This window comes from Humulus lupulus, chromosome 4 (assembly GCF_963169125.1).
Source record: "Humulus lupulus chromosome 4, drHumLupu1.1, whole genome shotgun sequence".
In the NCBI taxonomy this organism is placed as follows: domain Eukaryota; kingdom Viridiplantae; phylum Streptophyta; class Magnoliopsida; order Rosales; family Cannabaceae; genus Humulus; species Humulus lupulus.
In genome coordinates, this window is record NC_084796.1 from 25,816,939 (window position 1) to 25,835,164 (window position 18,226).

The following is an 18,226-nucleotide window of genomic DNA, read 5'->3' on the forward strand; positions in this document are numbered from 1 at the left end:
TGTGCACTAAAAATGTAAAAAAATAATAACCTGTACTCCTTCTATTTATAGGAGAAGCATAGATACATTTAAAATTTTAAAAATACAATAAAATCCGAATTTGCAATCGTTAACTCTCATTTAATTATTTGAATAAAATCTAATTAAATATATTATAAATGTGAGCATCATTTTTGACCCATCATCTTTTCTAAAATGGAGTATAAGAAGAATCACATTTCTTCTAAATTGAAACAAAAACTCATTTTTATTACTTTAATTCAACAATATTTTTTTCTTCATAATTTTGATTTTGAATGTTGAACCAATCAAGCACTTGATTTTGTATTATGTTTTTGGCCCCCTCTTCTTGGTCATAAGCGACCCATTTTAGTAACATTCTAGCGGAGCAATTGTAGTTAGACCATAATGACTATCATATCTCACCTCAATCCTTCCTCTTACAAACGAACCACAAAAAAAAAGGAAAAAAATTGTAAAATTAAAATTAATGGTGCCAGTCTAAAAACTTAAATCGGAAAGAAAACAAGAAAAAAACTATTTTTTAATGAAATAAATATAATTTCCTCAATAAACTAAGAAAGCATATCAATTTGGCCTGGACTCGTATCAGTTGGTATCAAATCCCATTAACCTCTCCAGAACATTTTTTTCAACAAATAAAGAAACATATCAAATCTGCTTAGGTATATTATTTTAAACTCCAGATAATTCCTCTTTTTTGTTCCCTTCTATACTGCATATACATATGCATATATATTATAACTTTAACTCTAATCGATAATTATTTAAACATTAATGAACATAATATATTATACAATGCTATCACAAGGTGATTTTTCATATTTGTACATTTAATATATAAAGTAAAATCCAAATGAACCGTATCAAGAATCATCTCCAAAAATCCAAAGAAAAACTAGAAAATTAAGATTGAAAAAAAACCACCTTAATTCATTTCTTTATAGTTTACAACCAAAAAAGAAAATGAAGCTATTAACATTTCAAGCTTATTATGAAATCAAATGATGATGCCAACGAGAGCCATGATGCTGAAAAGGGTTGCACAAGCCACAGCAACAAAGCCCTTGTCTTTGACCAAAACTCCAACCAAGAACATTGCCACATCATTGGTGATCTTTCTCCCCCGTTTGACCAAAACCCGGCGGCGGTTCCCGGCGACGGTCAGAAGCACTAAGACGGTGATACACGTCACCATGGTGGCCCTGGCGGCGGCCACCAGCCCCAACCCAATTGCCATAACAACACCCAAAAGAGCCAGCACTGACATGTAGTGAAGAGCAGTCCATTCTGTGATCTTGCGATCTGTTTGGAGAAAGAAGAATGCTGAGAACGACAGCAATGGTATTAGTATTGTTGTCGTTTTTCTGGTTAGAGATAGACCCATATGAGATCTGAATGAAGAAAGATGTAGGAAAGAAGAAAGGTGAGATTGGCTATGGTTGTGGTTGTGGTTGTGGTTGTGAGACTGAATATATTATTGGGTTGATGAGCTTTAATGGTTCAATGAAAGGAATTGGCTGGCATGTGCTGCACATGGAAAGTTTACCAATTAGAGCTAAAATGGTGAGAATAATAAATAAATAAACATGTAATGCACATATATATAATATGTATTGAGGTGAGACAGAGAGACAACACTGTAGGAAGAATACATAAATTTAGGTCTATTTAGTATTTACTTATACTTCGTAATGGAAAGAGTTTGGAATGAAGTAAGAAAGGAATAAAATATGCAACTTAATTCCCTTTTGCATAAAAGTAGAATTTGTTTATTAAATAAAACAATATTGGTAAGTTATTAAATATTGTGGGACCATATAAATTTATGAAATGAAAATGGAATATGCCTTGTTCAATTTCGAAAACGAAGTGACAGGAATTGCAAGATATACATCTATTATGGTGTCCTTCACTGCCACTGGGCCGAAGCCAAGAAAATGCATACTCCGGTCCACAATGAGGGAGGAGTCTTTCCTTCCTATATAACAGACTTTTTTGCCTTCTTTTGACTTCATCATATCCCAAGTTTCATGAAGAACATCATTTGTTTTTGTAGTCTTTTATATCATGAAAGTGATTGGAAGGAGTTATCTCTGTTTCCAAACACCCTGTGTCTCAGAATCGTTCAACCATAGAAAATCAGATTGGAGATAATTCTTTGAGTAAAGCAATATCATCTAAGACCCATCAATGCTGGGAAGTAGAAAGTGTGATAGTAGCTAGCTACTATGACAGGAATCCAAGTGGTTCAATCAAAAGAAAAGCAGTAGGGCCAAGTGATGTATTTCTTTCTGTAAAACCCCTGACACATTTAGAGCATATCATATGCTTTAATCCCAAGGAGACAAAAATTGCAACATTATTGATTACAAAATTGGAATATCCAAATTTATTTGGACTTACAACTGTAAGTGTTCAACTACAACAGCAAAACTTACACGTTACACCCAAAAGTTTAACAAAACCAAAACACAAATTTAAAAAGTATTAGTGGAAGATGGGAAAGGGGAGAGAGAGAGAGGGAGATGAAGGAGGCAAGCCTAGTATTGCAGAAGAAAGCAGTCCTCCATATTCAATAACTGGATCATGGCAGCAAGTGAAAGTGCAAACTAAACAACAAATATCCTGGAGACATCAACTTACAGCTGCTGATCAAGATAGGGGTCCTTGGGAGTTCTTGGAGATGTTATATACTCGGAAACACCTGAAGCATAAGTTTTCAACCAGGAAGTGCTGCGAGTCAACCATCCAGCTTGTGCTTGTTCTTGTACTTCAAGCATACTTTTCCTTTCTTCTTCCACTAGTATCTCAAGCCATCTCTTAGCCATAAAAAGTTTGACAGCTTCAACCCCTTCGTGCACTACCTCCATTGGCGGAATCACTAGGGGATTCTGCTCCAAGTTGAGTTTGGTCAAGTTGTCAAGCCTGCCAAATGTATCGGGAAGTGCATGGATTTGGTTGTTGCTGAGATCAAGTTCCTTAAGGTTGGTTAGATCACCAAACGTTTCTGGAAGTTCTGTCAAGTCACTAAAATTACTGCTCAGGTTGAGAACTTCAAGTCTGGTTAACTTCCCAATTGCTAGTGGAAGGCCACGAATCTCGTTGAAGTGAGCATCCAAACAGCGCAAAGATCTCATCTCGCAAACAGAAGTCGGAAGTGAACGAATCTTATTTAATTGGATTGAAAGTCTTTCAAGATTAACCAACTCATAACCAATGTTTGTTGGCAAGTATGTCAGGCTGTTGAAGCTCGCATCCAGCTCAACCAATGACCTAAATCATTTAAGATGCAGAAAGAAATATTTCAATTTTCAAATGCAATTAAAGTTATACCAATAAGAAAGATAATGTCCTTCCTTTTATGTTCAGATATTTTGATACGCATACCATTCTTATAACTAGAGAAAGAGAAAAATTACCTGCAGTGAGCAATGGTGTCAGGAAGGGCACATAGCTTGTTTCCTGAGACATTCAGAATTTTCAATCTCTGTAACAAGCCAATCGAGTCTGGCAGTGACTCCAAAAGATTAGAAGAAGCATTCAACTCCTCAAGGTTCTCCAATCCAGCTATTGAATCAGGAATGATCTGTTACCCAAAACAAAAGAACAAATCTCAAAACAATCTCTTTGTCCTGCTCAAATCTCAATTACAATTTTACAAAACCTGTAACCCTTATAGCATGCTCCCTAAGATGTTGTAATTAAATGGAATAACATGACAGAACCACAAAGGGATCAAGTGACAGTGCCACAATTATTCAATTGTTCAATTATCAGTTCTTTCAAGAAAACACAACAAATCAAATCAAGTTCTTTCAAGGTAAACATACTAAGCCCCATAAAACACCCCTTAGAATTTCAGGCTCAATGATCCTAATCCACATCCTAAAATTTTAATGCATAAAACAATATTCTTTCGCAAATACAATTTTTCTTCAAGAAAAAGGGTAAATTTAACGAACTAACCTCAAGTTGATTGCTTGAGATATCGAGTACAACCAAGCTACGAATTCGCCCAAAGGCCTCTGGCAAAAACCTCAACTGCCGACCGGAGAGGTCCACGCGCTCCAACCCAGTTCCGGAAGCCTCCTGTAGAATCCCAACCACCTCCTCGTTCACATCTTCAGTCACCGGATCCTCTTCACTCGCATCCGCCTCCTCTACCGGACCACGGGCCTCCGCCAACTCATAAATCTTCTCCAACCTCTCTTCAGCGTCCTTCAAAAGCTTCTCGTACGCGTCATGCATCTCATCCAACTGGATTATCGCCTTATACATCTGCTTTTCCTTCTCCGACTCTTTCCTACACTCATTCTCCTTATCAGCCAGATGGGACCGCCATTGGAGCCGGTCGACCTCGGCCGGCCGCGGAGAGAGAACCAAGTCCTCCAGCTGCTTCGCCAGGCTCGCTTCGATGTCAGCCAGCTTGACCTTAGCAGCGTCAACGGCCTCGTGATCAGGCCGGTCGCCGATAGTTTTGAGAACGGATCGGGTCTGGGACACATCGGACACAGCACGGGTCATGGCCTCGATAAGCTTCGGGTCGGTCAAACGCGGCATGTGCTCAACTATCTGGTACTGACCTCCCCCCGAAGAAGAGGATGGATCGGATTGGGCTCCGACCGGCGGAGGCGAAGGCTGCTCGATGTCGGCCGGAGGAGAATCGGGTTTGGGGCCGAAGGTGGGGATCCGGCCCATGATGTAGGAGAGAATAGGGAATGTTTTCGGGTTCGGATCCATGTTTCCGGATACAGTTCGGATCAGGTGCTGTTCTTGAACTTCTTGTGTTTGATTAAAAGACTGACTGACTGAGTTTGTTGGTATCGGGAAATGAGAGTTTTTCTTCTTGGTTGGGTGTGGGGCCCTAGGAGGCTGTAGATAACGAATAGAAATTTATAATTTATTTATTTATTAATCTTTAATTATTATTACTATAAAAGTATGGGCCCCACAAATAGTTTAAGAAGATTCTATTTAATTTACACGTGTACAAAACGACACCGTTTGACTCGGGCCACTGGGTTTAGTAATCTCGGATCCGGAAAAAGAGAAGAAAGGGGTTTATCTAGAATGAAGGATGAAACATCGGACTGGGACCTGTTCTAGCCAATTATTGTTTTTTTTTTTTCTAGCCAATCATAGTTTTTTTAAATTGAAAAAAAAAACTGAATAAGATTACATTGAACCTAAAATATAAATTTTGTATGAATTAATACATTTTGATGTGCATTAAATTTTTGCACACACTAATTTGGTATAGTCATATCTTGAATGTGTAAGTTAAAAAAATATATAAATTTAAAATGTACAAGTATGTATTACTCTTTTTCTTAGGATTTAATAATATTAGTTTAATTGTGCCTTTTATCATAATTTTAAACTATGTAACTCATGGCTAACCACCCACACTTCATTCAATTTATATTTATTGATGTTTTTAATATTTAACCTCCGATTTATATTTTCCATTCATTGATCTTTAATGCATAATGAAAAAAATAGTTACATTCTATAACTTTTATTCTTATAACATTCATTTAATTTTAGAATAAAATATCCTAAAAAAAATTAGATAAAAAAACATTAATTTAATTTTAATTCCTATCCTTTTTTGGTTAATTTAAACCCTCACTCATATTTTACTAAGTTTATTATGAACTAGAAAACATAGTCACGCTTCGCACAGTTTTTTGTAACGATTAAAAAATATATATTTTAAAATATTTTTTGAAATATTGTATGTAAGAAATTTATTTTTATCTTACCCGTACAACATGCTCCTTATGTATATATACACACGTAAGAGCGTCTTGGCCGTAATTTTTTTTCATGATAATGTTCATTATATAGCAAGTCTTCTGTAGGTTTTCGAGAAACTCTTAATAATTAAAGTACCAAAAATAAAATTCGAACTACTTGTTCTACGTGTGCTTTTATTTAATATTATTATTATTTATATATGATTTGTGTTGTTTTTTTTGTTTATTATATAAATTTTTAGGGTAGAAAATTTATAAATCATGAGTTTTTGCACAATCATTCATTTTTTTAAAATATTTTTTTATTAATTTAATTAACAATGTTCTTAATCAAATTAACATCACGTGTATACATGTTGATATTTTTATATTGTTAAGATATTTTTGTTTTAAATTTGAAATATCAAAACAATAAATCTTGAAAATAATATATGATTCATTTATTATTATAATTATTAAAAAAACAGTTATTTCTAAATATTTTATTTAAATATAAATAAATATTTTTATTTTTATTTTAAAATGTCAAAACAATAAAAAAATAAATACAGATGGAAAATTTTGAAATAAATGTCAATTATATATGATTATTTATTATTATAATTATTAAAAAATTAGTTACTTATAAATAAATTAAGATATTTTAAATTTGAATTTGAAATATGAAATATGAAACAATAAAAAGATTATCATTGGAAAATCTTCAAAATAAATGTGAATTTATATATGGAAATAATTATTAGAAAATTAATTATTAATAAATATTAAAAAAAAAGTTACAGGCATTGTATTTTGTTTTTTAATTATTTAATAATCATAAATTAAACAAAATAGAATAAAAAATGTAGAAAAATTAGAAATAGATTAGAGATTTTGACTTGAATTCTCCTTTTTTTTTTTTAAGAAACGTGTGACATTTTTAAATTTTGACATTGTCGTTTAAAATAAATATGACGACGAACGTAACATTATTTATACTTGTTAGTTTTAGAAGTTGGCAAGTGTGATATATTATTATATACTATTTCTACTAAAAGATATTACAATACATATACATATATTAAAATTTCTATGTCGCAGCATATTTTGATGAGAGGGTAAATTTAGATTTTTTCCATTCTATTTACTCGTATCTGAAAAGGAAGGGCATTTTAGAGAGATTATAGATTTTTGTATTATAATTATAAGATTCAATTCAAATTGTACCAAAACTTCACATATAATAATAATATTAATATATTGAATAATATCCATTTTAGAGAGAATAATATTTAATTAATTTGAAAAATAATTATTTAAAATTAAATTTATATTCATATACAAAACGATATTTTTTATAAAATATCTTTAATTTAAAAAAAAGTCTACAAAAATAGATATGAACATATTATGATAAATAAAAAAATTAATATCTTATTTAAATTTAAAATAATAATAGTAAATTAATTAACCACAAATAAGCATATAAAAAAAATAAGAGGATTATATAAATTTTTTTATTATTTTTATTCATTTTAAATAATAATAGTAATTAAATAAAATATAAATATATTAGAACTTGCAATAGCTTCCTTACCATTGGAGATGGTGGAAAATCTTTCGATTAATAATGCTACTGTTATACCCAAAAATTGGAAAATGCATCCTAGGAGGCTAAGGAGAATGCATTATAGGAGAGCTAAGGGGAGTGGTTCTAGGAGACCCCAAGGAGGATGTGGTCCTAGGAGACCCCAAGGGAGTGGTCTTAGGAGACCCCAAGGAGAAAGTGGTCTTAGGAGACCCCAAGGAGGATGTGGTCCTAAGAGACCCCAAGGGTGTGTAGGAGGCAAACCTCCCAAGGTTTTCTAAGTGTTGGCTCGAACGTGTCCAAGGTAAGTAGCTAAGGAGGAGGAGTCTCATGCAAGAGGATGGAGACTTAGATTTTGATAAGGAGGATGCCTTGAACTTGTCCAAGGTGAGATGTCATGGAGGAGGTTGCCTCAATGTTGTCCAAGGTGAGGTGCCAAGGAGGTTACCTCGGACCACCTTGGTCCGAGGAGAAGCCAAGGAGATTGGTTCAAGGAGGAACATGGCATGCTAGAGGAAAGTGCCATGTTAGAGGAGAGAAGTGCATGTCCTACCACCATGCACGTTCAACCCACGAAAACATGTCCTACCACCATGCACGTCCGACCAACACTTGCATGAGTGGTCAGTAGGAGGTGGATCAACTAGCTAGAGGAGACTAAGTCAAGATTCCCAGAGACAGCTTCAACAACATACGCGGGAATCTCTCATTCTTCCCACAAATGGGGGGTTTGTTACATTTCGAATTTTGAATGTTTAAATGTAATAAATATAATAAAATATCCATATCATAAGGGGATATCAGTTGAGGATCCCAGGCCTATAAATAGAGAGCTTATGGGATGAGAGAAGGGCTTATTCTGCTTCTTCTTTCTAGAGAGAGAAAAATTGGGACTGTGTATTATAGAGAGAGAAAGTTGGGTTTGTGTATTCTAGAGAGAGAATTCTTGTATTTTTACCATCTGTACTGAAGAAACTCAGTTGGCTCAGTCCATCTGATCTTGAGTACAGATCTATAAATCACAACTCTAAGTGGATTAGGCTATTACCGACAATCGGGGCTGAACCACTATAAAAATCTCCTGTGTTATTCACTTTTCTTGTTTATACCGTCTGTTGTCGTTTTTATTTCTCTTGAAGGCTTATTGTTATTGACGTTCTCACGTCGTTGGCTAAAAACGCAGTCAACAGCTACAAAATCTAATTTGAAGATAATAATTGAAAAATACTCAAACTTTAAAGATTAACAAATATTAATAATTGAATAAATACCCAAGAAGATTGTGTTATCATTTACATGTAAATCAATCAAATTTGGAGATATGAATTGAAATTCATTGAAAATTGAAATTGAAAAAATTTAGAGAGAAGAAGAGAAAAAAAAATTAGATCAGAGGAAAATATGAGATTAATAGAGAATGTTTATAATATATATAGATTCAAAAAAAATATTTATTTATATTTAAATAATAATATCTTATAAATATCTCATTTAAATTTAGAAAATTATATTTATTATTATAATCTATAAAATTAATAAAAAAATTAGATCAAAGGAAAAAAAAAAAAAATAGGGTGGTTTGAAGAATTTTTAGAGTGCCACATTATCTTCGTGGTGTTTTCCTTTATATATATATATGAGAATTCTTCTATAGGGGCTTCACTTTAAGCCCTACCGGTAGGGCTCTCAGTGTTTACAACCCGTGAACAGTTTTCGGCGCGATTTTTTTTATGACTGTGTATATTGTAGCTATTTAGAACATTTTGCAAATTTTCAGAAAATTCCGAATAGTTTACAGTATCGAAAACTAGGTTCAAACATGTTGTTACACGCGTGACTAATTTTTTTTATGCGGGTGGAAAACATGTTTGAACCTAGTTTTCGGTACTGTAAACTATTCGGAATTTTCTGAAAATTTTCCGGTTGCTCTAAATAGCTACAATATACACGGTTATAAAAAAAAGTTGCACTGAAAACTGTTTACAGGTCGAGAAACACTGAGAGCCCTATCGGTAGGGCTTAAAGTGAAGCCCCTATAGAAAAATTGTCATATATATAGATTATACTAGGGGCAAAAAAATATATAAAGTTTTTATTTAAAAAAATGCTCTCTTATTTTAGGATACATAGCTTAAATTTTTATTTTATTTTATTTAAGTATTTGAATTATATTTTTGGGATATTGACAGCATAAATAGCAAAGTTCATAATTTTGTTGCACTTAAATACCTAATTTATTTTTTTTACGGATGTAAAATTTATTTTTTATTGCAACTTTTACTTTTCTTGTGACAAATATCAAACTTTTTAAATAGGAATATTGTAAGCATTAATACCTAAATTTATGTAAGTTTTGCACTTAAATACCTAATTTTTAAATTTTGTAACATAAATAATAAAAAATAAATAAAAATTTATTTAATTAATTTAAAAAGAATAATTTATTTTTTTAAAAAAATTATTTTAATAATTTCAAAAAAAATATTTAAAAACAATAATTATATAAACTTATATATTTATACCACGAACACACACCTAATTAAAAAGTTTAGTAATAACAAATTGCGAAAAGGTGTTATGTTACATTTAGTTCCACACAATTATTAGTAGTTTTCGTTTATATCTATTTTGCATATCTATATCTGCTGTTATTATTACATTATCATTATCATTATCATAATAAGTCCAAAAGATTAGGAATATCCTTTTCGAATGTAATATTTTAACTTAATGTGGGAGACAAGAACTTGAAAATTATTGATACAAGTAATGATAACAGGTAACACTAAAATTATTTTATTATCCAAAATATGCAAAAACATTTCATCATGGACTAGATCATGATCACATATATATATAAATATATATATATATTTATGGGGTTACTTTTTTAGCCCTGCTATTCTAGTCTCTGGTGTATTAAAATAGAGAATTTTATTACAAAACCAAGTAATAATTCTATTTTCTACTGTTAGACATAAATTAACAAAATCTTGGATATTTTGACTTGAAGATACCAACTTTCTTTTCTTGTGGGTTAAATGACTAATAAATTGACAGTGTCACAACTAATGGTCAACAAAAGACTTTTCCTTTCTTTTCTTTTCTCTTTCTACTATGATTTCTTTAATAAAAAAGAAAAGTAAATAAAGGTACAAAAGAAGATGATGAGTGTAAGTGAATCAAGATGTAATTGTGTCCTCAAGTTGAGTTGCTAAGAGAATCTCCTTCTCCACTAAGGTAAATATTTCTTTGAATCGGTTTCTGAACTTATCTGTGATGTTTTGAGTAATCCTTTGCTGAAACTTTGTGCTCTTTAGCCAAGTAATTCCCATGGCAACATCACATTTGCTTACATTTTGGGCTATCACAGATTTCTCAATCTGGTATCTGACGTGAACCTGCATACCAAACATTAAAAATTTATGAACAAATGAAAACCGAAATCGATGCTAACGAGTGCCTAGTATCATAAACTAATACAGATAACACTTGTATTAGCGTTTTAAATCGAGAATCGAGAAACAATAAAAAACATACTCTGTAGTTATCAGAAAAGGGAACATTGTGAAAGGTCATGACTTCATTTAAAATCCAGCCTTGGCTATTTCGGATGGGGAAATTTTGTTGTGTGCAAGTGATTTCTCCTCCAAAGACTGAGATATAACGATTGAATCTGTATGAAAGTTTTCTTTCAAGAATATCCTCCTTGAAGGGTTCCCATGGAGTTGTTGAGTAGTGAAGACAACCAGACTTTTCCATAACTTTTAGCTCCAACTTTCCTCCATCGAACATTTCCATCAGCAAGCTTAACTGTGCCATAGCCCAACAAGGTTTAAGATTCATTTCAATAAGTTTCGTACACGCAAAGTTGATGAAAATGACAATAAGCTTCAAACATGGCAATTCTCTACAAATGACCTTAACTTTGAAAAATGACAACATATCGACTTAAACCTCATTCAAAATCCTTGTGTGAACAATGGCCTGTAGTTCAAGAATGCTTGAAGGTGGTTTAGTCACTTACATTTATGGGAAGTTCAGCAGCATAAATTTTTGACATGGTAACATTCTCAGCTTCCAACACAAAATCAGATTCTTCAACCATGATGGGCTTTTCTTCCTGGTCCTCCTGCTCTTCAGCAATCTGAGCTTTCTGATCAGGTGTTAGAATTCTACATCTCCTCATTGCCATTATTGTCCTACCAATACAACAAAACAAGTTGATTTACCTTATTTATCAATGCAAATTGAAGATTTAGTCCATTAGTGAAGCAACTTTGTTCAAAAACTATATAGCACCTGCTAGCCACATTGAATGACACAAATGATTGAAAACAAAATCTAAGTCTGCCTTCTTCGTCTTGAGACTTCGCTCCATGCTTTGCATCAAGGCCTCGATCCTTCTTCAAAATTATGACTAGTATAGGACTACCAACAGATGATAGAGATGGGGGAAGTACCTGGATATCTTCGATATCCTCCCAAAGAAAGAAAAACTTGGTTTTGTAACCGAACAAATTGGAATAGAACCCCACAATTCTTGCAGATAGGAAAAGCCGGCCCTGCAACAAAGAATCATATGAAGAAACTTGTAAGCCCTTAATCCTGTGATGAGAGTAGGAAAATTCTGTTAAAGTATTGGAATAGAAATTATATCTAGAACCTGCAATGGCATTTTTATTTTCAGCTGGCATGTAAAATCACTAATAAGAAACTCTTCTGGTGGCAAATTGAACAGTTTTTGGAAGGTTGAATTCTTGTGAGGTGATCGAAGATTCAACTGTCAAAGCATCATATAGGAAGTTAGATAAAAAATATTTACATTATAAAATGTAAAAAAGGTAGCTTCATACAACTTGGGAACATGGCCACAATTATACCAAGTCCCTAGTCCTAACCTTTTTTCCAACTTCCTTTTCCATCTTGTTCAAATAGTCTTTTATTGTTTCCACTCCATTGTTATTATCCAAAAAGATTCTCAAGTGCAATTTTGATTGAGAAGATTGAGCAAGCTTTCCCTCAAGGGAGATCCACATGTCTGCAAGTTCAGAAGATGAGTGTTTCAAGAAATTGATCTCAGCATGCCCAAGTGAGGTGGCTTGATCGAATGGGCCATCAAAATCATACACTTCCACATCTAAAACAGATGGAGGTTCTTCCATAGCATCAAACTCAAGTATCTCTGCATAATGTTACCAAGCACCATTCAGTCAAGATATAGAAGAATATGGATGAAATCTATGAACACTTTAGAAGATCCTCACCATTCCATTGAGGATTACTAGTTTGAAGCTTCACCGAGCTTGTTCTTGTTTTGGCATTGCAGGTGAAAACCACGTACGGATCCAATAAATTTGATGAACCTAAGGATGTCAAGTTCACCCCTTCAACCAAAGCCACAGTAAGAACCCATCCATCACCTTGTGCTTTGACTCCATGATCACATCCTGTTGAAAAAGAGGTGTCAAATAGGCGAATGCCAAGACAAATTTACACAAGTGACAATAATGTGAGTGAGGCTTACCTCTTTGCAACCGAGCTTGTACAAACCATGAGACCATGTGATAAACATGCTCTAGATAAAGGATTAAAATTCCACCAGTGATGAGCTCCCCAAAACTGTCAGGCAAATCAATTCCAAAAAATTCCAAGCACTGTCGTTGACTTGGTTCGCTGAGTAATATATGCACCACAACATACACAACCATACAAATAGTAGTAAGTATTGTGATATTCCAGAAGTATTCAGTGGCCAATTCCAGGTCCGATTGGTGTTCTGTTTCCAGAGTTGCAAGAATATGATCTTTGCCAGCTGAGACTGTGGACTCCACTGTTTTAAAATTCTGAGCCAGCAAATTAGAAAAATGGTCAAAACTCTCCTTCAGGCCCTGCCGAGCACCGCTCTCTATCATACTTCTCATCATTGTGCTTTGCAGAAAGTTAATTCCCCATGATATTACAAGATGAGAGGATTCTTCCTCTGGTCCAGGCATTATCTTGTAAAGTAATTCAACCTTAAATGTATTCCCATATGGAACTTCAGGAGTGCTAACACTTACAAAAACAGCATACTCCTTTCCACATGCTCTTATATAAGTTTGCTCCTCAATGGCTTTGCAAGCCTTCACCAACTTCGACGCAGCTTTAGTGGACGAGACAACTCGTGTCAAAGATGGCGTATCTCCCGAGCTCCACGTCCAAGGCTCCTCGTGTAAATCCGTTGTTCCATTAAGCTCAGCCAGTTCTTTCCTAAACTGTGAATTTGGAGCAAAAAGGAATGTGTTAAGATCATTTGGTGACACTGCATATGCTTGATCAACTAGTATACCCCCTTGCAAGTTTTCAGGCATCTCTTGTTCATTCTCCTTTGACTGCATTATCTCAAGAGCTTCTTCAAAGGTACAATCAGAAAAAATTTCCTCTACCGATTCATCATTTTCGGAAATTATACTGGAATACTCAGAAGAAGAATCAATAGTTTTCAAAGCATCCTCATTTTTGTGGAAGAGCTTCTCTAGAAAGTTAGTAAAAGATTTAATCAATTGTTTTCCTTCTGCTATCTTCCTGGCTCTAGATTTGAAGCCACCCCCATTGTGAGATAACACACGTGAAACTTCTTGTGGTTCCTCATTGGTGAAATCTGACATTGTTTCAAGGAAGGTACTTGGTTGAGACTCCTGGAGTTTTCCGTGCAGAGAAATAGTGAGATGAATTTTTCCTGCATAAATAGGGGAAAACTCTAATAAACTTATAAAATAGAGTGTAACTATGTACCATGTATTGATATAGATTGAGCACCATTGAATCTTCTCCAAGACCCCCAATGTTTGGATAATGAATATTGACTTTAAATTCTCAGAGATAAAACTCAGCTGAAAACAACTTCAATAAGAGATGTTAGAAGCCTCGGTTCTCTCTCCACTGTTTAAATATCCAATTGGCACTAACTTAGTCAAAAAATCTTTACAATCAAATAAAAAGTTTTCTTAACCAATAATCTATTTCCTCATAGTGTTTCCTTATTAAGACGTGAAGCAACACATTTACGTAAAGGAAACACCTTTTCTAAGCTAACACAACTAAGCATAGAAACTTATCTTGTTTAAACTAATGTAAAGAAGAAAAGAAACAAAGAGAAGGGGATTAAGAATAATGGAACTAACCGCTGTCTTTGTCGATATGCTTTCCCTTTCTCTTTGGCTTTTCGAGAGAGAGCCATGTGGGTGGTAAGGTGTGATTATCCTCAGAAATCACGGACCAAACAGGCAACCGAAGCCGACCCATTAACCCACCTGATCCATGGAAGAAACCCGGATCAACATCATGGTCGTAGACGGACACAATAAGCTCCTCGTCCAAGTCATGGACTCTGAAAACAAACTCCTCATTCCAGATTAGATTGTTGGGGTTCTTCAAAATTCTAGTCTTGGATTTTTGCTTCCCCACCTGAAGCTTCACGTAACAGTTTTTCGCATGCAAGTCTTGACCTTCCAATACATACACATATAACTTCATAATGTCGAGTGAAAACCAATGTTCTAACGCTCACTCATATGCCAAAGCTACAACTTTTTAACAGTGTCAGGGGGTTGTATAGGAATAGATTTGAAATGGGAAAAAAGGGATTTTGTTCTTGGTTTCGTTTATGGTTTTTGGAGAGAGAGAGAGAGATTTAGGTACGAGAGAACGTGGAGGCAAAGGAAATGGACACGAGTGGAATAAAAGGAAAGAGAATATGGATTAGTGGACAGGCAAGGAGTCGGTTTCGGTTTTGAGTTTTAGAGCCTAGGAAAGCTTAATAAAGCCTCATTACTTCTTCCAAACGGTTAGCTTTATCTGGTTTTTAGTTGTTTTTTTATTATTATTTTATTTTATTTGTTGGGTTCAAACTTTCAAGTTTGTAAATACTTGTGTTGGCCTAGATTTCAGCTTTTCACGTGAATGTTTTTTAGGCTTTTGAGAGTGGAAATGGGACACAACTTAAAATAACAAATCGAATAAATTAGGGAAATTTGATAAATCATGCTTACATTAGCTTAATATTTAAAATTTGAACCAAAGTTAACCACCATATGATACAAATGCTCATCTTTCATTTAATACCAAAAATACCCTCATACATTTCCTCTCTATTCTCCCTCTTCCTCTCTACCTTTCATTTAATAGCTTAATAATTAAAATTTGAACCAAAGTTAACCACCATTTAGAATGTTGTTTAGATGTTGGATCTGTAGTTTGTTGGTATTTTTTGCTGTTTTTTTAGTGAAAATCGTGTTCTGTGAAAACCTGCGTTTTTTTTGGTTCCTTGAGTTTTTTTCGAAATGCCCGATAGTGTCCGATAGAGGCCCGATTCGGGCACGATAGTTATTGAGTTTCAAGGTTAGGGATAAAGGTCCGATGACAACCCGATGGTTGCCCGATAGTCAAGGTTAGGGATGGTGGTACGACGGTATTACGATAGTGGGTACGATAGTGTGCAATACTGTAGTTATTTCCATAATGGGTACGATGATGGTACGATATTAGCACGATAGGTGTACGATAGAATTTGTTAAGTAGTTACTATAACATCGTAATTTTAGAATTTGTAGTGGGACGATATAGGTACGATGGTAGTACGATAATAGTTAGTTTCAAATTGTTAACTTACTTTGTCAATGGTACGATGATGGTACGACAGTGGGACGCTAGTGGGTACGATGGTGTATAATACTGTAGTTTTTGCCATAAATGTACGATGATGGTACGACATTAGCACGATAGGGCAACTATCGGGTAACCAAAACTATCGAGCAACCATCGGGTTTCCATCGGACCTTCATCCCTAACCTTGAAACTCAACAACTATCGTGCCCGAATCGGGCCTCTATCGGACACTATCGGGCATTTCGAAAAAAACTCAAGGAACCCAAAAAAAATGCAGATTTTCACAGAACACGATTTTCACCCAAAAAACTACAAAAAAATACCAACAAACTACAAATCCAACATCTAAACAGCATTCTAAATAGTGGTTAACTTTGGTTCAAATTTTAATTATTAAGCTATTAAATGAAAGGTAGAGAGAAAGATGGAGAATAGAGAGGAAAGGTATGGGGGTATTTTTGGTATTAAATGAAAGATGAGCATTTGTTTCATATGGTAGTTAACTTTGGTTCAAATTTTAAATATTAAGCTAATGTAAGCATGATTTATCAAATTTCCTGGGAAGTAACCAACATTACATGCATATGTGGGAGTTTGAGTCACTCGCACACTCACACACTCACACACTCACACACTCACATCACATGAGCCTTGAATTGAAAATCTTGGATTTGAAGAGTAAAGAATCAAAGACCTTTATTAACAAAAAATCTAAATATATAAATATCTATATTTATAAATATCTATACTCAGAATAGAAGCGTGAGTAAAAAGCTTACTCCCTCTAGATTTTTTATGTCCATTCTTATCCAAATTTATGTTATTATATTGTTCCTTTTTCTTTTGGTATTTTTTTCTTTTAAAAAAATTGGTATTTTTTTAATTGTTAAGTTATATGGAAAAATTAATAATATTGGGAAACACATTTTATTGTTTCCGTATGTTCTTGTAAATATTATAAACAGGGGCTTATATAGCTCTTGAATAAAAAGTTCATACTTTAAGCTAATAAATATAGAATTACGTTAAGTTTGTTTGTTTATTATTTTTAGTTAATTTTTTTCATTTCTTATGTCCTTTCTAGTTTTTTTTAGAACTGATAGTAGGCAAAAAAGGAACTTATGCATGGATTTTTCTAAAGAAAACAAGGAAAAGTAAAATTGCTCTTAGTTGTTTAATTTGTGCTGAAATGTTAGGTTTTGTGGCAAGAAAACTAGATAGTTTCAGCTCTGTAGCATTATCAGTGTGAATGCTTTTTATTGTAGATGAGAACTGAGTAGAAACATTAGAAAAAAATTGTGTTATAATGGTTTGAGCATCATATTTTGCTTTGAGTAAAAAAATCCATGTATATCTAGTATGATAATCTAAAATAGTAAGGAAATACTTGTATTCTTCAATGCTTAGAATATGGAAAGGACCCCAAATGTCTACATGAATTAAATCAAATGCAGAAACAACCATGTTATTAGAAGAAGGAAAAGGTAAGCGTTTTTGTTAGCTAAATGACAAATGGAATTGTAACGTCCTTCTAATCTAAGACCGTTAACTTGTATAATTTAAATAGTACTGAACTCGCTAAACGAGTAATTTAGGCATATATCGTGTAATTAAAACTAACCACAGATTTAGATACTTAGAATTTTGGTCAAAAGTCAACAATTTCATTAAAAGAGTGTGACTTCTATACATGGGATCCCAACATAGATTAAAACAGTTACAAACCCAAAAATGTATACAAAAGCCGACCTAAGCGGCAAAATTAGAGTTCATATGTTGGGTTTTATGCCCTTATAAAACTACATTTCTTATGTAATTCATTCATTATCAATAAAGTAGTAGAAATCATTTTGTTCAATCAAATTGCGTTGTTTACATGTTTTATTACATGATTAATTATTATTAATACAAATGTTTATAAAATCTCGAACATATGTATAGTTACAACTATAGTAACTCGGTTACAGTAGATTATAATTGTAATTATATGTTCAAAAGCATTTTATCCTAAGATTAAATCAGTACACTAGATTTTTATTGATTGGGTAATATACGATAATATCTACTTACACATCTGGTGTGATATCATATCCAGGACATTGACCAAGTAGATAAAGATCGGATGTATTTTGTTACATTGGACTGGACCGATATTGATTATTGACAAGATAAGTAAGTATCGTTATTATCTAATCCGATCATATCACAACGTTGACCATAGGTCAAT

The 18,226-nt window shown here is 33.5% G+C and overlaps 3 protein-coding genes across 5 annotated transcripts; all 3 read right to left on the reverse strand.

Annotated features, from left to right (window-relative positions):
• Positions 1-784: 784 nt before the first annotated feature.
• LOC133830236 (uncharacterized) lies at positions 785-1,751 on the reverse strand. Its single transcript, XM_062260168.1, has one exon. It carries the CDS (start codon positions 1,406-1,408, stop codon positions 1,022-1,024), a length of 387 nt encoding a protein of 128 aa, XP_062116152.1. The 5' UTR covers positions 1,409-1,751; the 3' UTR covers positions 785-1,021.
• Positions 1,752-2,367: 616 nt separating this feature from the next.
• LOC133830235 (plant intracellular Ras-group-related LRR protein 9-like) lies at positions 2,368-4,876 on the reverse strand. The gene is made up of 3 exons (XM_062260167.1): positions 3,991-4,876; positions 3,444-3,610; positions 2,368-3,297 (listed from the first exon to the last, which is right to left on the reverse strand). Exons 1-3 carry the CDS (start codon positions 4,762-4,764, stop codon positions 2,664-2,666), a joined length of 1,575 nt encoding a protein of 524 aa, XP_062116151.1. The 5' UTR covers positions 4,765-4,876; the 3' UTR covers positions 2,368-2,663.
• Positions 4,877-10,120: 5,244 nt separating this feature from the next.
• On the reverse strand, positions 10,121-15,200 carry LOC133830237 (C2 and GRAM domain-containing protein At5g50170). 3 transcript variants are annotated; one of them, XM_062260172.1, is made up of 10 exons: positions 14,517-14,710; positions 14,128-14,225; positions 12,878-14,030; positions 12,618-12,800; positions 12,252-12,535; positions 12,017-12,133; positions 11,653-11,915; positions 11,378-11,552; positions 10,891-11,163; positions 10,121-10,751 (listed from the first exon to the last, which is right to left on the reverse strand). In XM_062260172.1, the coding sequence occupies exons 2-10, from the start codon at positions 14,152-14,154 to the stop codon at positions 10,533-10,535; spliced, it is 2,694 nt and encodes an 897-aa protein (XP_062116156.1). In that variant the 5' UTR covers positions 14,155-14,225; positions 14,517-14,710; the 3' UTR covers positions 10,121-10,532. The 3 variants fall into 3 exon arrangements, with proteins under 3 accessions (XP_062116156.1, XP_062116155.1, XP_062116153.1); XM_062260171.1 differs by having other exon boundaries at positions 14,128-14,274; positions 14,517-14,654; XM_062260169.1 differs by lacking the exon at positions 14,128-14,225 and having other exon boundaries at positions 12,878-14,071; positions 14,517-15,200.
• Positions 15,201-18,226: the final 3,026 nt, after the last annotated feature.

Coding starts and splice junctions, on each gene's coding strand:
- LOC133830237 (XM_062260169.1), bottom strand. CDS start 14,868: ATGAAGTTATATGTGTATGTATTGGAAGGTCAAGACTTGCATGCGAAA. Junction 12,801..12,877: donor ACAAGCTCGGTTGCAAAGAG/GTAAGCCTCACT, acceptor CTTTTTCAACAG/GATGTGATCATGGAGTCAAA. Junction 12,536..12,617: donor TAGTAATCCTCAATGGAATG/GTGAGGATCTTC, acceptor AACATTATGCAG/AGATACTTGAGTTTGATGCT.
- LOC133830235 (XM_062260167.1), bottom strand. CDS start 4,764: ATGGATCCGAACCCGAAAACATTCCCTATTCTCTCCTACATCATGGGC. Junction 3,611..3,990: donor TCTCAAGCAATCAACTTGAG/GTTAGTTCGTTA, acceptor TTTGGGTAACAG/ATCATTCCTGATTCAATAGC. Junction 3,298..3,443: donor GACACCATTGCTCACTGCAG/GTAATTTTTCTC, acceptor TAAATGATTTAG/GTCATTGGTTGAGCTGGATG.
- LOC133830236 (XM_062260168.1), bottom strand. CDS start 1,408: ATGGGTCTATCTCTAACCAGAAAAACGACAACAATACTAATACCATTG.